The sequence below is a fragment of the Ascaphus truei genome, chromosome 8, assembly GCF_040206685.1.
Source record: "Ascaphus truei isolate aAscTru1 chromosome 8, aAscTru1.hap1, whole genome shotgun sequence".
In the NCBI taxonomy this organism is placed as follows: Eukaryota; Metazoa; Chordata; class Amphibia; order Anura; family Ascaphidae; genus Ascaphus; species Ascaphus truei.
The window spans coordinates 28,472,264-28,490,563 of NC_134490.1; the positions used below are offsets into that span (position 1 = coordinate 28,472,264).

Sequence of the window (18,300 nt, forward strand, 5' to 3'; positions counted from 1 at the left end):
GGTTATCATTGCAATTATTATTTCGACGGTTCCTTCACCAGAATTTCAAAGCTCAGCATTAAGTTTTTCTAACGATTCAGCCTAAATTCCCTGCACACCCCCCAAGAAAAAAAAATGCACATTCCTTTTTCCCCCCTCTCTCTGTGCGATTCAAATTGAATACACCATTATGGAGAACACCTAAGAAAAGTGTGGGGCTTCAGGTATAGTGGATTAGAGCTATTGTCATTTGTCAGCATGTTGCTTATCTGTCTTGACCACAGACACAATGAAATGATTTAGCACATGGATACTTAGTAACAATAGAGCAGTGAAAACCAAAACATAGGAAGCCAGAAAAGTGGCTTTCAAAATCCATCTATATACTTTTTCTATTTGTCACGACTGATGGCAAATGGAATTGGATTAATTAGCTGGTGTAAACCTCAATCTAGTTTCTAAAATGCAGTCATGGACCTTGCTAAACCGCTGACAGTGGTCTGTATCATAGGTGAAAACCAAGATTAAGGCCTTCCACACCTATTTTATTCCAGTATCTTTTGTGATTTGTCCATTGTCTTCATATACAATGGTGCCTCTAAATGGGATGGTAATAGTTAATCTTGTTTTCTCCGCCCCCAAGCAAATCAGATTTATAGATATGTTTTAGAACCAATTAGCAGAGGGAAAGATAACCAAGGCAGAGAAAAAGGGCAGTAAACTCGCTCTAAACTTCCAGATACGTTTACAAACTTGTCATCAGACACGTATAAGTATTTGTAAAACAGGGGTGGGCTACTCCTGTCCTCAAGGGCCACGAAGCCAGGTTTTCAGGATATCCCTGCTTCAGCACCAAGTGGCTCAGTCTTCGACTTGTGCTGAAGCAGGGATATCCTGAAAACCTGTGTCTCCAGTTACTCCAGACCTATTAGCATTTTACAACAGACCTGTGCAAACCATTACTATCCTAGATTAACTGGAATATTTGGTAGCAAAACTTCAAATTAAACTTTTGAATTACGCCACGTGTGCTGAAGCAGGGATATCCTGAAAACCTGACTTGTCAGTTAGCCCTAGAGGACAAGCGTTGCCTACCCCTGTTTTAAACCATTTCTTAAAATACATAAGTCGGTTTGGTTGCAATGTACATATATATATGTACACACACACACACACACACACATATATCACTGTAATTAAGTCGTAGTTCCTGCACCTTTAAGAGTTAGAATTACATGCAACATTGCTCTCAAACCGTTCACAACATTAATAAGACACTGAACAGATTAAGCAATACGCTTACTAAAAGCCCTGTGCAATTTTCGAGCTCTCTGCCAGACAAGATAACCCCAAAGTAATAAAAGGATATTTTTTTTTTTTGCAATTCAGCAGGTTGCCAGGTGTACGTTTAGACAAGGTAGGTTGAACAACCGAGTTAGTTTTGTAATACGGTAAAATAGTAAAAGGTAACCCAGCATGAAATCACATTTTTTTTCCCCTTTAACAATCTGCTTTACCAATTCCCCAGAATAACATGCACAGGGTTGTTTCTGCAAAGATGCACTCAGTACATATATTAATCCTCAACAGACCATGTGATCATTAAGCTTGTCCCTGGGGATTTAACACAAAGCTGACAATTTCTGCATGCAGCTGTGATGTAATATTTTTCTTAAACATCGATAGCATTCACAGCTCAGAAATAAATCACTGATCGCATGATCACAACACGTTTACCTTGTAGCATGTGCACTACAGGGCTTTTTCGTATATTTTTCTATCATTTCAATGCTAGACACCAAGAGACAGCACACCCATGCTCATTAAGACAGACAAAGCAAACAGCAATATTCTTGCCAAATGAAATTACGTGTCTGTGCATGGCCAAAAAAAAAAAAAAAACCCACCAGCAAATAATGCAGAAACACAGAACAAAGAGCCTTTGTTTATGTTATAAAACGTTCTAGGAATCCCTTGATATCTAGAATCCCACTATTGAAAGCAGCTCATTGATGTTAAGAAAAAGAAGCAGACCAATATGTCACACAAATAGAACTATAATGTATAGGCTCCACGGGTGCCGTCTTTCTGCCGTGCGGATGTATCACACACTTAAAAACGAATACAATATTTTAGGTGGAATTATTCCATGGCAACACTTGTGTGTGTATGTATGTATATATTACTGTATATATATATACAAACATATACGAAGATTCATATACGTGTGTGTGTGTGTGTGTGTGTGTGTGTGTGTGTGTGTGTGTGTATATATATATATATATATATATATATATATATCTTTAAAAATATATATATATTATATACATACACACAAGTATTTTGTTTTACCAATAAAGAAATGATGTGAACACAAGGTGGATCTTAAAACCTAGTTAATTATATCGGGATATTACTATATCTAGGATACTGTGGTTTTCCTTTCTAAATAAAAAGCATATCGATAAGACACAGAATTGATATGGAATATTGTTGTAGCAGGACAGTTAAATAATAGGCCACCTACTTCTGTAAGTGCCTGCAATTGAATGTCATTGTTCTCTTAAGCTTCACAATATCCCCATCAGTTAAATAATAAATCAAAGAGGCTCTCTGCTGACAAAGCATTCTCCTACCTGAAGCTTCATTTTCCAGCACAAATGCATCAGTGTATCCTTATTCCAGTTTCCTCTTGTTGCATGACTCCTGTAATCCAGACTAAAGAGATGGGGACTGTGCACAGCTGCTGCCTGCCCTACATTAGTCTGTAGAGGAAGAGGAAAAGTTGGTACTTGCCTGGGCTTGTCAAAGCCCAGGACAACTGGCAAAGAGCAGAGTGGCCAGAGCACTTCCTCCAGCTGATTCCTGGGAGAAGAGGCAAGGGCTCTTGTGCTCCTCTTTATCCTCCTTCCAGCCCTGCAGCCCTCGCCACCAACAGGAGAGCTCAAATACTACATGGTTCTGTTGAGAGCTGAGGTGACAGTGCTGAACCAGTCCTGTGCTGGCGAATGCCTTGTAAGTGCAGCTCCACATAGAACCATATATAAAGCAGCAATACTACTTTCCAACTTTTTTCTTTCTTATTTGTATATGTAAAGCATGTGACCATGTATAATTCTACATTCTTACCTAAACTGGCAATTGTTTGGTGCTCCTATTATAAAGCTGTACAAAGCTTTATGTACCTAACATAATGGCCGCCTTTCCGTTTCCATCAATCCAGTGTAAGGGCTGTTATATACAGCATGCGGCCGTGCGTGCCTATGCGAACGCGCGTGCACGTGCCGCATGCTTTTCGTGAGTATACTGTGTTGAGTGTGTTTATGTGTATATGTATGTGTGTATATGTATGTGTGTATGTGTATGTGTGTGTGTGTGTGTGTGTGTGTGTGTGTGTGTGTGTGTGTGTGTGTGTGTGTGTGTGTGTGTGTAATTTATTTAAAAAAAAACATTAGTAAAAAGAAAAAAATTATTAGACTTGTGCAGACACACAAATACACACACATATATACATACATATGCATACACACACACATACATTTGAGCGCATGCAGCGGCGCGAAAAGATGATTTTCCTCATCTTCGCCGCTGTCTGTCGGCTCCCCTCTCCCTGCCGTACGCGCGCGCGGCCCTTGTATAGAAAGGCTGACTGACGTCAGCCAACTGAAAATCCGCACACGCGCAGCACACACCTGGCACTATAGAACGTGACTTACTCAGCAGCTACAATGTATCCTTATATTACTAATGTAACAGTATCTACTGTTACAGTTTGCAGCTGAAACTGCTGGGCACATTGGCTACAAATGATCACAAACAGCAAAGTGTTGCAAAGATCTTGCCCTGCTTGGGAGCTGGGCTAAAACCTGCTATAGAAATCAAAGGATGTTTTAAAACTTATTAAAAATGGCATTACAAGTTGAATAATAAAAAAATCAAGTCACTATTTTCTAATACTACAGAACTGATTTATTAAAAAAAAAAAAACATAAGATATCACATGTTTTGCTGCTCTAAACGTATGATAGCCAGTGGTCGAAGTCTGATGCTATTAAGGGGTATGGAATACTCCTTTTAGTTACAAACCTCCAGCTCCGTATCATTTTAAAAGGTAAAGGGATTTTATTATTAGAGAAGTATACATTTTTATTTTTTAAAAGAAAGGAAAGAAAGAATAGAGCCTATTTGTACAACATAAACATTGCTTAAAACTTTGTAAAGAACACTATAAATAGCTTAGCCCCACGTTCAATAAAGGGTTTTTTTTTGCTAGTGCTTTTATTGAGCTACTGATAACCTGCAAGGGCCTACATTTGCAAAGCTATTGAACATATCTTAATTTAAGTACTGCTAAAAAGAACTTCAGAAGGTATTGCAAGGCTGAAGATTTTACATCAATGTAGTAACCGATTCAAGGATGAAACTTTGCAGACTATGATATAGACCAGGGGTGCGCAAAGTGGGGGCCCCTCCCCCACGAAATTTGTCAGGGGAGCACAGCGGTTGCAGAGGCCCTGCGCTCTTTCCCAAGGCTTTTAAATTAAATGCCGGGGGATCGCGTGAGGCCTCTGCACAATCAACTTACCTTGACTCTGCCGGCGTCAGGACTCAACTCCATGGCAACGCGGTGTCATTTGACGCCGCGGGGTCATGTGACATGACATCACACGCTGCATTGACGTCAAATGACACTGCGGGTCACGTGACGTCGCATGACCCGCGGCGTCATTTGATGCCAAATCAAGGTAAGGGCGTGGGGGCGCGAGCACCAGAGGAGCAAGGCAGGGGGGCGCAGCAGCAAAAGTTTGTGCCCCCCTGATATAAACCGTATTAAAGCAGTAATCCGTGATGCTCGCAAGCTTTTTGTTTGTTCCCCCCCCCCCCCCCCCCTTACCTGGGTCCGGGGATTCACCCTGTTTCTAAGTGATAAAGGGCTAAAATGTCCACTGGGTCATGGCTTGCTCTGGCGACCAATAGGAAGCTGCGATGTCATCGGGCGTTGATGTGGAGGTTTTCTATTGGTGACCGCCAGCCATGAAGTTTGTAGTTTTTTTTCTACAGGAAACGACTAAAATGTCAAAGTCAATTTTACCGGGAACCAAGTGGTTTAGGAAGGTTGAGGAACCGCAGTCAGGCTCCGAGAAACCTCCCGGGTCAGGTAATAATAATAATAATGTTGTTGTGGGTGAGGGGGCTGCAGATTAACTCTTCTACAAAGTGGGAGACCAAACACAGTGATACAACCACAAGGTAACGTTTTGCTTCCAAGGTCTGCTTTTGTTGTATAATTGTGTCTGCTTCCCACAACTACAGCATACAGGAAGCAGTTAAAGCAGCAATACGACATTCCCCCTTTTTTCTTCTTATTTGTATATGTAAAGCATGTGACAATGTATCATTCTACATTCTTACCTATGCCGGCAATCGTTTGGTGCTCCTGATATAAATCTGTCAAAATCCTGATTGTGTGCCTAACATAATGGCTGCTTCAATCAGTGTAACTCAGCAGCTACAATATATCCTTAAAGACAGCAAATATAGTGGCACGCGCGACGTCATTTGCGCGGTGCGCACGAAAACTGCACTGTAGGCAGGCGGCATCGGGAGGCCACGGGGGGAGTGGCAGAGGAGTGGCCCGTGATGTCACGCGAGCGGTTCGCCTTGATTGGCTGAACCGCTTCACGTGACGCTAACGTCACGCGGCCATCGCATGGAGAGACAAATTCATTAGTCTCTCCAGGATTCTGCCTCTCCGTCACGCCTCGCAGCGGTTGCGGTCGCGCGCACCATGTGCCCCTTCACGGAGTGCAGGTAATTGTTTTGGCTGCGCGCGCGCGCCGCCGTGGCCACTATAATCGCAGCCTTATATTATTACTAAAGTAACATTATCTATTGTTACAGTTTGCAGCTCAAACTGCTGGGAATATTGGCAACAAATGATCACAAACGGCAAAGTGTTGCAAAGATCTTGCACTGCTGGGGAGGTGGCCTAAAACCTGCTATAGAAATGAAAGGCTGCTTTAAAACTCATTAAAAATAGCATTAAGAGTTGAAAAATAAAAAAATAAAACAGTAGATATTATCTATTACGGCAGCACTGATTTATTAAAAAATAAATAAAAGATTTCACACGTTTTGCTCCTTTAATGTCTTCTCGAATTAGAGAATGCGTCCCAGTTTGCATTGCAGAGACTGCATCTAGAAATGTGGCAAACAGAATACATTTGTAGACACCGATTAAGGCAGCGGCGCGCCAACGGGGGGAGATTTTGCTGGGGGGGGCGCGGGTGCATGCAGAGGCCCCGCACTCTTCCCCCAGGCATTTAATTAATGACCCATAGCGTCATTTGAAGTGGATACAAGGTATCACTTGGCATCACTTACTGCACTAATTTGCACTTCAAAAATGTGTTTTTATTTTAATTTTTTTTTTCAGTGACCAATTGGAACAGTGAACAAGATGATAAATTTAAACACAAATTCTAAAATAGAAAATACTACATAATTTTCTTATGGAGCGGTTTCTAATTGTTTTAGCAAATTACTTATAGTAAAAAATAAAGGCAGTTCGCCATTCTGTGACTGGTCTGCAACAGTGGTCAACGTACTCTTGCAAAAATGAAGCAATTTGCTCACTTCCAGTGTGATTTTTTTTTTTTTTAAATGGTGTGTGTCAATTGTGAAAGGTTACCTGGCCAACTATCAGTTTGGGCATCTAAACCGCCAAAGCTGATCCGCAGTCCCCCAACCTGTAAGTCTTTGGCACCTGCAGATATTTCTCATTTTTTTTTTGTGTCTGCGTGTTACAGAAAAACGTCAAAAAATATATCCACGGGGTCACTAAGCGAAATCTAGGAAATCATCATCTAATAACGCTGCTACTCCCCATTAGTCACCGGAGGAAGACTGACCCCAGCGACCATATTGTAGCAATTGGGAAAGTATTCTTACTCGCTGGAGCAACTGCCTACATCTCTGAATCTGGGTAAATCTGGGACCTGCTGATCGTCTCAGAGGAACCCATCGGTTCTCGAAATAAAAAGATACATTTTTAAATTTTCTTTTTTTTTTCTTACTTCCAGCATCTCTTTTTGCCCTTTCCAATGCCGTTTTATCATTTTCAATCCGACGCTTCATTTAGAGATACAAGTGTTTGACGTGTCTGAGAGGAGAACACCAAGCTCTCCCCTGAGCTCGTTACTGTTTTAAGATTACCACGGTAAACACTAGAAAAACAAAGAAAAAAAAATCGTGGGAGATGCTCAGGGAGCAAGCTACGAATATTATAGGAGTTAAAATCGAAGCCTTCAAACCCCGAAGTCTCCATGCTGCGTATATTCTAGCTGCTGTCATCTTTTATTGCATCTTACCTAATGGACGGGTAAGAATGCGCATACTCTGCATGCACTGGATCCTCTTGCCAGGCCAGAAATGCTTTTAGAGTCTAAAGTCCTACAACATGCTCAGGGCATGCCCGACGTGGCGCTTATATAACTTTGCACCACCGATGGCAGAGTCACCACACGTCTGGAAGAACAAGTATGGCACCTTATGCATGGACCACGTTTGGCAGACTTTTGATGCCTTTTTTTTGTTTTTTAACTGCCCTGTGCACCCGCACTCCCGGCTGTAGGGTCAGGTTGGAGGATTGCACTGTGCAATACTTTTTGCACCTCGTCTGGCCTTTCGGTCGGGAGCATTTTTAAAGCACCTTGCACAGAGAACGTGTCTGGGATTGTCTGCCGTCATGGTGTGCCATGAACCCAAGATATGCCCTTCTATCTATAGGGTCTGTCAGAATCATTTGGCTGACGAAGACCCTTGTTTTGGGCACTGGTTGCACTGCACCAGAGCACAGACCTCAGTAGACTCTGGCTCGCCTTCTGGCCAAAGTGTCCTCAAGTACTAGCAGCTGAGCACTGCTGTAACATACTGTGGCACTGTGCACATGTTTAGGAGCATATACACCTTGGGTAAGAAAATAAATACCTGCCGTGATCTCTGCATCTGAGAAACCCCTGAAGGGCCGCACTGATCGCTATTTATTGTTCTTTCTAATGTTGTTTTATTTATTTTAAAATCGCATGCTTCATTTAGTGATAGAGGTGTTGGAACTAAAAAGTGTCTGGGAGGTTAAAATCAAGCTCTCCCCCTGAGCTCATCGCAGTCTAAAGATTACCATGGTAACCTCAGAAACTAGATATCAAGATAAACGTGTTTTTAAACACTAGAAGAAACCTTAAAAAGAAAGAAAAAAAGAGCAGGCTGTGCTCAGGGAGCAAGATACACACAGTATAGGTCAGCAGTGCTCCACTCCAGTTTTCAAGCCCCCCCCCCCCCCCCCCACAACAGGTCAGGTATTCAGGATCTCAGCTTCAGCACAAGTGGCTCAATCAGTCCCTGCTTCAGCATAGGTGGCTCAATCAGTCCCTGCTTCAGCATAGGTGGCTCAATCAGTCCCTGCTTAAGCACAGGTGGCTCAGTCAAAGACTGAGCCTCTGATTGAGACACCTGTGCTGAAGCTGGGCTATCCTGAAAACCTGACCTGTTGGGAGGGGGGGGGGGTGAGGACTGGAGATGAACATCCCTGGTTTAGGCATTAAACTAATTTAGGCTTCTGGGGTTTTTCCTGCTTTACAGCAAAGTCTCCATGCTGTGTATATTCTAGCTGCTGTGATCTGTTATCCTAACACTTCACTCCGTTCCTGTTTTGGGTTATCTGTCTTGGGCTGTATAATACTGGTGGAATAAACCGGTGAGGTTTGAAAGCGCGGTACACCATTTCGCTATGAAGGGCTCATGTTGGTTCATTTAAAGTTATCACAACCTATCTCCAAGACCAATACGACAACTAAAACTTTGAACGCCAATTAAAGACGCAATATAGCAGCCGGCACTTGAACGCGATTGATTCTTCATATTTATTTCACTTCAGCAGCATCATTAAAACAACATCCTAGCATTATCACCAAGGTACAATAATGACACAGAAAAAATTGCACTAATGTATAAGGTGCATAAATAACCTCTTTTAGCCAAACACCTAAATGTGAAAGAAATGACCATGTATGATTGATTGGGCCCTATTGATTAATTCACAATAATGTCAGGGACAGGTTTTGGATCAATAAAATTCTGCCGTTTCCGGCATCTGCTATATGCTTTTACTGTATATATGATGAGAAAAATCAGAAAATCTAAAGCTCTATTTAAATTCATATTTTTCTGCTAGAACAAGACAGTGATAAGCTTAACAGTTATATGCGAGGGTAGGTGACAGGCTGCATGTAACCGAATCTATAACATGCAGCTTAGTGGCACTTAAGGAGTTACACCAAATATATGTATTATTAACATATTTTGTATATAGTTTATGCATGTTTTATATATCTATATACAGTATATCTATATAGCTATAATAAAACGGAAATAGCCATGTTAGACCAGCTCCAACAGCTTCATACAAGATACCACAGACTTTCTCAATAACCTTAACAACATCGGCCAACTACCATCCAACACACTGCTAGTTACCATGGATGTAGAATCCCTTTACAGCAACATCCCCCACAAGGATAGTATTGAGGCATGCTTGCAATTCCTTACAACATCTCCCCTGGATCAGAAATACAGCGCCAATGTAATTACCAAACTGATAGAATACATGCTCACACACAACTACTTCAGCTTCAACAAGGAAATGAACCTACAGCAAATGGGGACTGCATGGGTACCAAGATGGCACCGCAATATACCAATGTTTTCATGGCAAATCTTGAACAAAGATTCCAAACTATATGCCCCCACAAGCCCTACAAATACTACAGATACATTGATGACCTGTTTATAATATGGACAGAGGGTGCAGAAAATCTAAAACAATTTCACGAGTCCCTGAACTCATTCCATCCATCAATTAAACTCAAAATGGATTATTCGGCAAACCTAGTAAACTTTCTAGATACAACAGTAACACTGAAAAATGGCAAATTACACACATCTGTATACAAGAAACCAACAGACAGATGCAGTTACCTCCACAATTCCAGCTTCCATCCCACTCATACAAAACAAGGTATCATACACAGCCAGGATATAAGATACCACCACATATGCTCTGACACTGAAGACAGAAACAGGCATCTCACAACCCTGACCGAATCGTTCAGACAGAAGGGATACAAACCAAAGACTATTGCCAGATCTATTACATCTGCACTAAAAGCCCCACGAGAACACCTACTACAATACAGACAGAAAGAAGCTACCACACGTATACCACTAGTGACCACATACAACCCTACCCTAGTAACGCATGCTGGCAGAGGATGTGACATTAAAAGAAATCTTCCCCGAACCTCCCATTCTTGCGTTCCGGCAGCCACCAAACCTCAAACAGAAATTAGTCAACAGAAAACTTCATAAGGAACTTAAAGACACTGATAATGGCACAAAACCGTGCAACAACACATGTGGCAAACTCTGCAAACATATATGCCAAGATCCCACAGCCAGTCACAACCATGGAACATTCAATGTTAAAGGATCATACAGCTGCACATCCAGGAATGTGGTGTATATGATTCAGTGCAACAAATGTGACCATGGCTGCTACATTGGGGAAACCAGCCACAAACTTCAAGGCAGAATGAATATGCACAGACCCTCTATACTCCACCAAATCAAAATCCTCAATGGAATGTTTAAACGTACTCAAGAACGGAAAACATTTGAACTCCGAATGATAAAACTCTTTGACACCAAAACAAGAGGACTTAATGCGGATATGGGTTTTCTCACACAATATCACAATTGCTTGTAATTATCTTGCCTGCCTCTTTGCTAATGTTCTTATCCACACCTACCCCCACCCTCCTCACCCCCACAGCATCACTTTCCCCCTCCATGCTTTCACTTGTCACTGTTTTATTGTCCCCCAAATATCTACAGACATCCATTTCTCACCCACCCTTATTTAAATCTGCTCCCCCCCCCGCCTTCTAACCCTGTTTTAGCATTGATTCCTCTGTAAACCAGTATTGCTAACCTGAAGAAGAGAACAGGACTCTCGAAAGCTTGTCTTATGACATAAATTGTTAGTACAAATAAAAAAGGTATCACCTAATACTGAAGAACATAGATAGATAGATAGATAGATAGATAGATAGATAGATAGATAGATAGATAGATAGATAGATAGATAGATAGATAGAAAAATGTCATATGGACCTCTCCACAATAATAATAATAATAATGTGTTAGTGTAGCATAATGTTTTCACAACAATAAGGGGATAAACATAAATAAGGGGATAAACATAAATAAGGGGATAAACATAAATAAGGGGATAAACATTTGTCTGCTCCCGATAACAGTCCTAAGTAGATGTCACCGTAGCATATTAGTATAGATATTTCTCAAACCTCCTGTGGATAATCATCTCATTCCAGTCTCATACGTCATGGAGGATTAAATCAAGCACAGCCACTGCCAAATGAAACAGATCAGTGCAAGCAGATGGATAGAAAAGAGGAGACACACATACCTAAATATCCCTGGTTGGCTACTTCTCCCATCCTTGGAATGATTGAGATATATCTATGAACTTTGACATAATAGTACATAGCTGGATGTGCATTTACCCTGTTTTTCTATCCATCTGCTTCCATTTATCTAATAGAATCCTACTAACGGACTTCACTGTATGCATATCTTTATTTATATAGGGCCATTAATGTACATAGTGCTTCACAGCGCTTCACAGCAGTAATACACGTGGCAATCATATAAATAACAAATCATACAAATAACACAATGGGAAGAAGTGCTTCAGACATAAAAGTAATATTTAGGAGGAGTCCCTGCTCAGAAGAGCTTACAATCTAATTCGTAGGTAGGAAGAACGTACAGAGACAGGAGGAGGGAGTTCTGGCAAGTGCGTCTGCAAGGGGTCAAGGTCGATGTATGAGCTGTAAAGTATCAGCCACGGAGCTACTCATATGCTTCGTTACGGAGGTGTGTTTTAAGATAAGTCCTAAAGGTGGATAGAGAGGGTGCTAGTTGGATATACTTCACTGTATCGAGTCAATGATATCACTATGTATATAGCCAATTCATTTCCATAATCCAGGCTTCCACATTGATTATTTTTGGGAGGAGGACCAACCCTTTTTTTTGGCAATCCACATCCCTTTCTCTGCACCTCCACCACTCTTCAAAGCTCAATGCCACCGTGCCATCCAAGAACAACATTTCAGTGGTGTTAGGGGAACAGTGTGTAACTTCATATCCAAGACTCAAGTGCTTCCCTACTGCAGCTCTACACTTAGCGGCAGTGAAAAACATTCACATCATCCTCCTAAAGTAAGCGGAGTAAGAATCTACATGCTGCAATACGGATTATGGCTCCATACATTCAGCTTAGTAAAGACAGCTACCCATGGAGACGGAGATGGCAGAAACAGATAGAAAAGGTAGGACATCTTAGAGAGGAAAGTTACAGTATGCAAAGATACAGATATAGCAGACATTATTTCTCCCATTGAAGCAGGGCATGCAATACGCCAGCAGGAACAGACGCCATATAAAAGGATTAGCCATGTGCAAAAATGGGACGGGGCTATCGCATTACTGTACTTTCTGGCATGCGCCAGTGGGTATAATAATAATGGCTGTTACATCTGTATGTTGCATAACTTAAACATAAGAAGGGTGACGATCCGGAGAGGATATCATAGCCATTCTAGGGTCAGGATGCATCCCCTGCCCCCCCCCCCCCCCCCCACCCCATTCTTCACCCCCATTTACACACATTACGTAGTTACATAGTAGATGAGGTTGAAAAAATTCATATAAGTCCAACCTATGCGAAATTTAGACGACAGATACGTTATCCTATATTTGTATAAACAGTATATTGATCCGGAGGAAGGCAAACTAAAAACCCCAGTGAAACATCATCTAATGATTTTTCATAAAGGGTAAAATAAATTCCTTCCTGTCTCCAAGAATTGGCAATCAGATTACACCCTGGATCAACATCCTTCCCGTGCTTACTTATTTGGTATACATCTTTCTAAAAAGATGTCCAACACTTTTTTTTTTTAACATATATCTAATGTATCTGCAATCAAGACACAATTACCAAATGTTTCGCTGTGGATTTTGTTTGCCTTCCTCTGAATCAAGAAAACTAAAAATGGACACTTTAAAAAAAAAACCGATACATTATGTATCTATGTGAAGCTTCTGCCAAGTACAAAAAAATAATTAATTACTCCGACTCAAAGTTAGCGTTTGTGAAACCTAGTATGTTGAAAACAAAGTCATCAGGGCCACAGCGGGTTTCAAACATAATGAGACTTGTACTTAACATTTTACACTAAAATGCATCTGTTCCGCTCCTGTATACTGTACATGTCGCAAACTGTATAGAACATCCCTCTTGCATAGTGCATTATGCACAATGTAGCATACTCTGTGACCCTTTGGAAATGATAACTGATGTTTAAAAACTGAATCTTTCAATACAAGCCAGGTCTTTTTTTTTTTTTGGACGCATGACACAAGACAAGCTGACGTTTGCACTTTATATGGAAGAAGCGAGTATAGTGCATGCAAATCATACACATGAAGCGGCAGTGGTTAAAAGGATCACAAAAACGATGCGTATTATGGAGCAATACAAGAAACTGGCACTAACAAAGGTAGGGGTTAGGAAAGCAGTGTCAAGCGAATGGGTTCTTAGATTTGTTTATTTAAAGCCAGTCAGTCTGATGGGGAATATTAATCGGCACTTGCATAATATACCTACTCAGTTGAGGTTATATACGTTTGATACTTATACATTTATAAAGCCTAATGTATGATAATGAGGCACTGTCTCTTTGTTCAGTATAATGCATTCAAACCTCTACATATTTCTATGTTCTCCTACCTCGAGTTTCACTTCTATGACGGCAGTTATGTGATGTGTATTGTATGTTTATTTATATTGCTCCATCGGCAGAATGCACTTCGTGCTTTACAGAGTTAATATAGAACACGTAATGCAGCAAAGTCAAGTACAGATAATATTACATTAAAGTAAAAATATTGGGAGAAAAGAATCGCTGCCCTGAAGAATTTACTGAATAAATTTTCAATATTTATTGAAAACCCAACAACAGAAGACGGACTTTATTCTAAGTGCATAAGGTCCTAGCAGCCAATGTCAGCTGTACAGGTAATATTGACCCTTACGGTGGCCTTATGATGTTCTATGGACTCCAAGGGTCGGCACTCTAGGGCAAGAGGCCAACTCCAGTCCTCAGGTTAGGTTTTAAAGATATCTCTGCTTCAGCACAGGTGGCTCAAATAGTGGCTCAGTCGTTGACTGAAAGCATAAGAGCATCCTCTATAGCAGAAGAGGCCAACTCCAGTCCTCAAGGGCCACCAACAGGTCAGGTTTTAAGGATATCCTTGCTTTAGCACAGGTGGCTCATCTGTGCTGAAGCAGGGATATCCTTAAAACCTGACCGGTTGGTGGCCCTTGAGGACTCAAAGTTGTAATAAAAAACACACACTATATTAAAATAGTTAACTTAGGCTCTACGATATCCCAGTGAGAACAGGAAAGGTCCGCAGTTGGAATTCTGCAAGAACCTGGTGCACCGGGTCCCCGGACTCTGAACTCGCAGCGCTGGATCCGTGGAGACTAAACAACTGACCGCCAACTGGCGTCTACACATTCATTAAAACCGATGATGCTCCAACGTAATGACGTATGAAGTGTGACGAGCCCTCAGTGCGTTTCGCACGTATGATGTGCTTCAGAGGTGACATCACTGTAACAAGGCTCTCCTTTTTATAATCACACCCATTACATAATTAAAAGATTGGTCAGAGTCCACATCCATCATAGACAACAGATGGAAACAATATAATCAAGAATAAACATAAGAAAAATATAAATGACCAGGAGAAACATGATGGCTATTCGGATCAAATCTCAAATTAAATTAAGAACTATGAAATATATATATATTATACACTAGCTGATATACCCGGGATTGCAGGGGCGGGGGGCGTGGAAGGGTGGGGGGGTGAGCGGAGGGGTGGGGGGGTGCGGAAGGGCAGGGACGGAAAGGGGCGTGGAAGGGCGGAGGGGCAAGGGGCGTGGAAGTGCGGGGGGGCAAGGGGCGTGGAAGTGCGGGGGGGCAAGGGGCGTGGAAGGGTGAGGGGGCAAGGGGAGTGGAAGGGCGAGGGGGCAAGGGGAGTGGAAGGGCGGGGGGGCAAGGGGAGTGGAAGGGCGGGGGGCAAGGGGAGTGGAAGGGCGGGGGGCAAGGGGGCGTGGAAGGGCGGTGGGGCGTGGAAGGGCAGGGCGAAGGTAGGGAGGGCGAAGGGCAGGGAGGGCGAAGGGTGAAAGGCAAGGCCGAGGGGGGGGGGTAAAAGGCAGGGCCGAAGGGGGGAGGTGAAAGGCAGGGCCAGGGGGGGGGGTGAAAGGCAGGGCCGAGGGGGGAGGTAAAAGGCAGTGCCGGGGGGTGAAAGGCAGGGCCGGGGGGGGGGGTGAAAGGCAGGGCCGGGGGGGGGTTAAAGGCAGGGCTGGGGGTGAAAGGCAGGGCCAGGGGGGGGTGAAAGGCAGGGCCGGGGGGGTAAAAGGCAGGGCCGGGGGGGTAAAAGGCAGGGCGGGGGGGGGTAAAAGGCAGGGCCAAGGTGGGGTAAAAGGCAGGGCCGGGGGGGGGGGTAAAAGGCAGGGCCGGTGTGGGGGGGGGTGAAAAGCAGGGCCGGTGTGGGGGGGTGAAAGGCAGGGCCGGGGTGGGGTGTTGCGTGAAAGGCAAGGCCGGGGTGGGGTGTTGCGTTAAAGGCAGGGATGCATGAAAGATCCCTTCCCCTGCATTTCCTCACCTCGCACCCGGCCGCGCTCCTCCTCCTCCGGGTACCGGCCGCCCTCCTCCTCCTCCACCTCGGGTTCCTCGGCGGTGTCCGTTACCCCTGGCGAGGCGAGCTGAGACGCTCAGGTGAGGAGGTGGTGTGGGCCGCCGGCCCGTACAGCTCCCGACAGAGCCGAAGGAGCGCTCTCGGGGATGGTGTGCTGGGGGAGTGGCCTGTGGGCCTGTGTGTGGTGAGAGCAGTCCAATGGAGCTAATAGGTGGTCCACTGATGGGTCTCAACACCGACATATTGTTTCCCATGTTTGGGGAGCCACTGATGAGTTCTGGGGGCCCACTGGCTCGAGTAAGATTTAAAAATAATATAAATATAATATATATGTGGCTGGGATTGCTGCCTTAAAATCACTTGGGCTTGGTTAGGGCCAGAAGATCTCCTCTTGTGGTCAGATGTTTTAGCCCATTTACATAGTTCAGTCAATATTTATAGCATTAGCCACACTCTTCAGCAAAGAGAAAAAGCAGATAAGAGCTCTAATTTATTTGCTGTGTATAAAACCGATCCAAACAATAACGGATACATTACTTCGGGCAAATATCAACACAGATGTATGCCTGCTTGTTTAAAGCAGCAGAACATGTGTTTTTGTTGTTTTTTTAAATGATTGGAAGCAGGGGGTCTCTGGCGCTGAACCGCGTTAATTTCAGCTCTGGGAACCCCCCTGCTTTATGGGATACTTACCTCCATAGAAGGTGCCAGTAGCAGCAACACAAGTTTAAAGCCCCACGGGCCAATTGGAAACTGCAAGGGATTAAGTTACGGCTTTCTGTTGGACCGTGTGACCCAGGAGCTATAAATCCACCATTTCGATAGCCCCACACAGCCCAGCCGGAGCTGATACCGACACCCCCTTCGGAGGTATCTTGGGAAGCAAGTGATCACCGGAGCTGAAATGAACACAGTCCAGCTCCAGAGACCGCCCGCTTCAAACCTATCATGCTAAAAAAAGGAAAGCAGGAATTCTACTTGAACCTTTACACTGCAGGAAGTCTGTCCCAAGCGGATTACCCCGGACTTCTAGGAACGAGACCATGTGATCACTACAGCTCGCCCCAACCCACTTTCCAATTAGCAGTTTTTATCATGTTCCTGTGTATCACAGACCCAGTATGGTCTTCCTCCCTCCAGCAAAAAAAAGGAGGTACCTGAGAATTTTACCAGGTAGTGTTAGGACCTGCACACTGGTCATGCCTTTATGTTGGCTGCAGGCTTATAACGCTTTGGCCAAAGGGTTTAACTAAATGATCCTTACTCATGGGCAGATTAGCACTGAAGTATTGTACTATATATTGTGTCACTTTGGATGTTGCGCTGGCATTTCTGTTTTTGTTACTACAGTGATGTTTTCTAGAGGGACCCCAATTCACAAGCATTAAGTGCATGATGTACTCGGTACGTCATAAGGGCAGAAAAAGGGTTAATGGTGTGGTTTTACAGGTTTAATACTGCCCAGCACATACTAGTAATACATCTAGTGATGCATGCTGTGCACACTGACTCCGACAGACCTATTCATCTAGTGATACATGCTGACAGTTCTATACATATAGTACAGGCAGGCCCCGCGTCTCGCTTTTCGGCGATTCGCCGATACAGCGGTACCGAGAAGAGGGCCGCCATGTCTGCGCATGTGCAGAACGGGGGCTTGCGAGATCGCGCATGCGCAGAACGGGGACTGCCGAGGTTGCACATGCGCAGAACGCGCATGCGCAGAATGGGTGACTGCAGGTCCGGAGACGCCAAAAATCGCTGATTTCACTTTTCTGCGATTTTCGCTTTGCGGCACGGCCATAGAACACAACCTGCCGTATTAGTGGGGCCCTACTGTATAGCGCTGATAGACTTATAACAAACTGGTGCTTCCTGTAGCCACACCCAGTCTGTCATCGGAGATTCAGCTGGTGCACGTTTGTGTTTCCCGGTAATTCCAAGAGAGTTGGCCAGTCTGGATCTTGAGGGCCCACAATGCCAGGGCCAACCATTTCCCTGGGTACACAATGGGCCACGGAGACTGGACCTATGAGGTCACAGTTTACTATCCACTTACAGGGAGGAACTTATATGTGGCCAATTACAAGAACTGCCCTATTATTGTGTTTTAAGGATTGCCACAGTACTGTTCTTTGCGACTTCCTCTCCCAGTACCCCCTCTCCCGCGCTCTCCTTCCCGAGTGAGGGCAGTGACATCAGACTGGAATTAAAACTTCAACTGATTATCTGCCTTGTTGATCTATAACAAACAGTCTGCATTTTCAAAGGGTCTTTCTACTTAGAAACAGCAATAAAAGTTTGGAGGAGGTCTGCAGGAATGTGATGGGATGCCTTTGCAATAGCTATTTTTTAAATGTTTGTGTTCATTAGCTTTTTTGCTTTTACCAGAACACCCTCCTC

At 43.6% G+C, this 18,300-nt stretch overlaps 1 protein-coding gene across 5 annotated transcripts in view; it reads right to left on the bottom strand.

The window, feature by feature from the left end:
* LOC142501294 (uncharacterized) overlaps positions 1 to 18,300 on the bottom strand; it is a 210,523-nt gene that overhangs the window by 55,033 nt on the left and 137,190 nt on the right. Inside the window, exon 1 of one of the 5 annotated variants that reach the window (XM_075611025.1) lies at positions 2,616 to 2,928. The exons of the other annotated variants lie outside the window; for them this stretch is intronic. Coding sequence (XP_075467140.1) covers positions 2,616 to 2,645 — 30 coding nt within the window. The 5' untranslated portion in view covers positions 2,646 to 2,928. Of the gene's footprint in view, positions 1 to 2,615; positions 2,929 to 18,300 lie in introns of those variants that run through there. 5 annotated transcript variants of the gene reach the window in all.